Raw genomic sequence first — 2318 nt, forward strand, 5'->3', positions numbered from 1 at the left:
GGAGAGAAGGCAGGGTCAGAAATCTGGGGGCCTTGGGCACCAGGCTGCGGGCATGGGCGTTTGCTCGGGGAATTCCTGGAAAGCAGGAGGTGACTCTTACTAGGGGAGACAGTCATCACCGATCTAGAAAATCCTCCTGGGACCAAATGCGGCTGGATGGGAGGGATTGGGCAGGAGGTAGGGAGGCCAGAGGGGAGGCTGAGGCCATGGACCAGGCTTGGGGCAAGCCTGCAGCTGGGACAAGATTCAATGGGGAATGGAAATGTGGACTTTCTGACACTGCTGCCTCACGTGGTGCAGCCTGGGAGAAAGGAAGCCTCCGAGATTGATGTGCAGACGATGCCCGGCCCAAGCAGAGGGCGGGGGCTGCGCAGTCGAGAGACACTGGGAGAGGAAGCCACGTGTGCAAGTCCGTGGGAGGCATCGGGGTGGGGTCAGCACAGGGACGGGATCACTGACAGAGACATGGGAGGGGGGAGCACACCCACGAAAGTGGAGAGGTTCAAATGGGGTCCCGGTGGAGCTATGGGAGTGGGAACACTGAAGGCTCCTGGAGGAGATGATCAGGTCGAGATGAAGGAGGGCGTCTATCAGGAGAAGAGGGCAGACAGGAATTCCAGAAAAGGGAGCAGACCCTGGAGCTGTCAACATCGCAGACACAGAAAGCGATGGTAGCTGCCAGGGGCTGGGTCTGGGGAGAGGGAAGGTGGGGTTGCTGTCTGATGGCCTCAGAGTTTCAGTTCCGCAAGATGGAAGGAACCCTGCCCGGGGCTGCACGGCTCTGCAAACCTGTGAACCCTGCCGAGATGTCCCCTTAAACCTGGCGAAGCCAGTACATTGCATGTATGTGTGACTTCCCGCCAGGAAAAATAAACTGGGAAACTAGAGGAAAGGACAGGGAGCAGCGAGGGGCAATCTGGAACTGTCATATTGGACACTGATGAGAGGGTGCTGCGGGGTGAGTGGGGAGCGTCTCCCCGATCCCTGCGCTGGCAGGTGCCCCGCTCCCCTCACACCCCAGAGAAGAGGAGACCTTTCCCACCTGTGCAGTTTTCCTGGGAGAAGCGGACGGTCAACGCTGGGGCATCTGGGAAGGAAAGATGTGGTGAGACCGCGGGCTGTGGTCCTTGGCCTAGGTGCCCCCTAAGGGGAGGGGATGGGACTTGCTTCCCCAGTCTCCTCCGGGAAAGGGGTCCCTGGTCTGGAGCCCTACTCTGGCCCCTGGGGATCAGCCATCCCTCCAAACTCACAGGAGACATTGAGCCTGACGGTTCTCTCTGTGATCACCGATTTCCTTGGCTTTTCACGTGACAGGTGAGTTTGGTGCCATGGTCCCTGGGCCTCGGGATGAGGGTGAGCACGGAGGAGTTGCTGAGGCTCTGGGGCTTCAGAGAGTCTAGAGCGGCCCCGGCCCAGGAGAAGCTGAGACTCCCGCCTCCACAGTACCCTGGCAGGCTGCAGGTCAGGCGCGTGGGGCGGCCAGACTCCAGGCCCTCCGGTATGCGGATGTCTGGCTTCTCTGTCAGGACTGAGGAGCAGACAGGGAGGTGCCTGGGCCCCAGGGGGCGGAGACTCATGCCTCAGGGCCCGAGTTCACCCCAGGTCCCGCGTCTCTTCCCACCATCCCAGCCCCAAGTCCTGGACAGCAGCTGTTCCAGTGTCCCGTCCCTGTTCTGACACGGGGTCCCACATCCCAGGTCCTCTCCTGGGCCCCTGTCGTACCTGTCACCTGCAAATCCAGCATCTTATCCTGGTAATTATGGTTCATGTATCCTTTCTCCACTCGGAAGTAGTAGTTTCCTGTGTCACTCCTCCTGGCGTGTCTGATGCCCAGAGAACAGTCGTTGGTCATGGGGTTCCCAAGGAGGCGGAATCGGCCCTCAGTTTCCACAGATACTACTCTGTTTGGGTTGTTCGTGGCCACAAGATTGTCGCGGCGTGCACCGTACCAGTACACGTAGAGTTCGGCAGGGGGATGCCACACACTCCAGGAGTAGGAGAAGGAGCAGGGCAAGAAGACGCACAGACCCTCCTGCACTCTCACTGACTTCTGCACTCGGAGCTCGAACCTGGAATTGTCCTGAAGGGACCCTGTGGGGACACAGAGGCTCAGCTGCAGCTCCGGCCCCTCCCCCGTCCGTGCCCGGGCCTCCCCCTCGCCCCACTCACCTCCCCACATCAGGGGCAGCAGCAGCAGGGGCACCATGTCTGCGTCTGACAGGACAGAGCCTGAGTCTAGGTCCTTGTGTCAAGGAAGGAAACGTGCAGAGTGTGTGCTGGGGCCGAGGACTCCCCGACAGGAAGCAAAGGCTGAGAGA

The 2318-nt window shown here is 60.5% G+C and overlaps 1 protein-coding gene across 1 annotated transcript; it reads right to left on the bottom strand.

The window, feature by feature from the left end:
* Nucleotides 1–1010: 1010 nt before the first annotated feature.
* Nucleotides 1011–2206, bottom strand: LOC105306584 (sialic acid-binding Ig-like lectin 14). The gene is given in 5 exon segments (XM_023524163.1): nt 1011–1087; nt 1251–1286; nt 1289–1528; nt 1723–2091; nt 2170–2206. Coding segments are annotated over 5 exon segments (759 nt in total).
* Nucleotides 2207–2318: the final 112 nt, after the last annotated feature.

This window comes from Pteropus vampyrus, unplaced genomic scaffold (genome assembly GCF_000151845.1).
Source record: "Pteropus vampyrus isolate Shadow unplaced genomic scaffold, Pvam_2.0 Scaffold448, whole genome shotgun sequence".
NCBI classification, from domain to species: domain Eukaryota; kingdom Metazoa; phylum Chordata; class Mammalia; order Chiroptera; family Pteropodidae; genus Pteropus; species Pteropus vampyrus.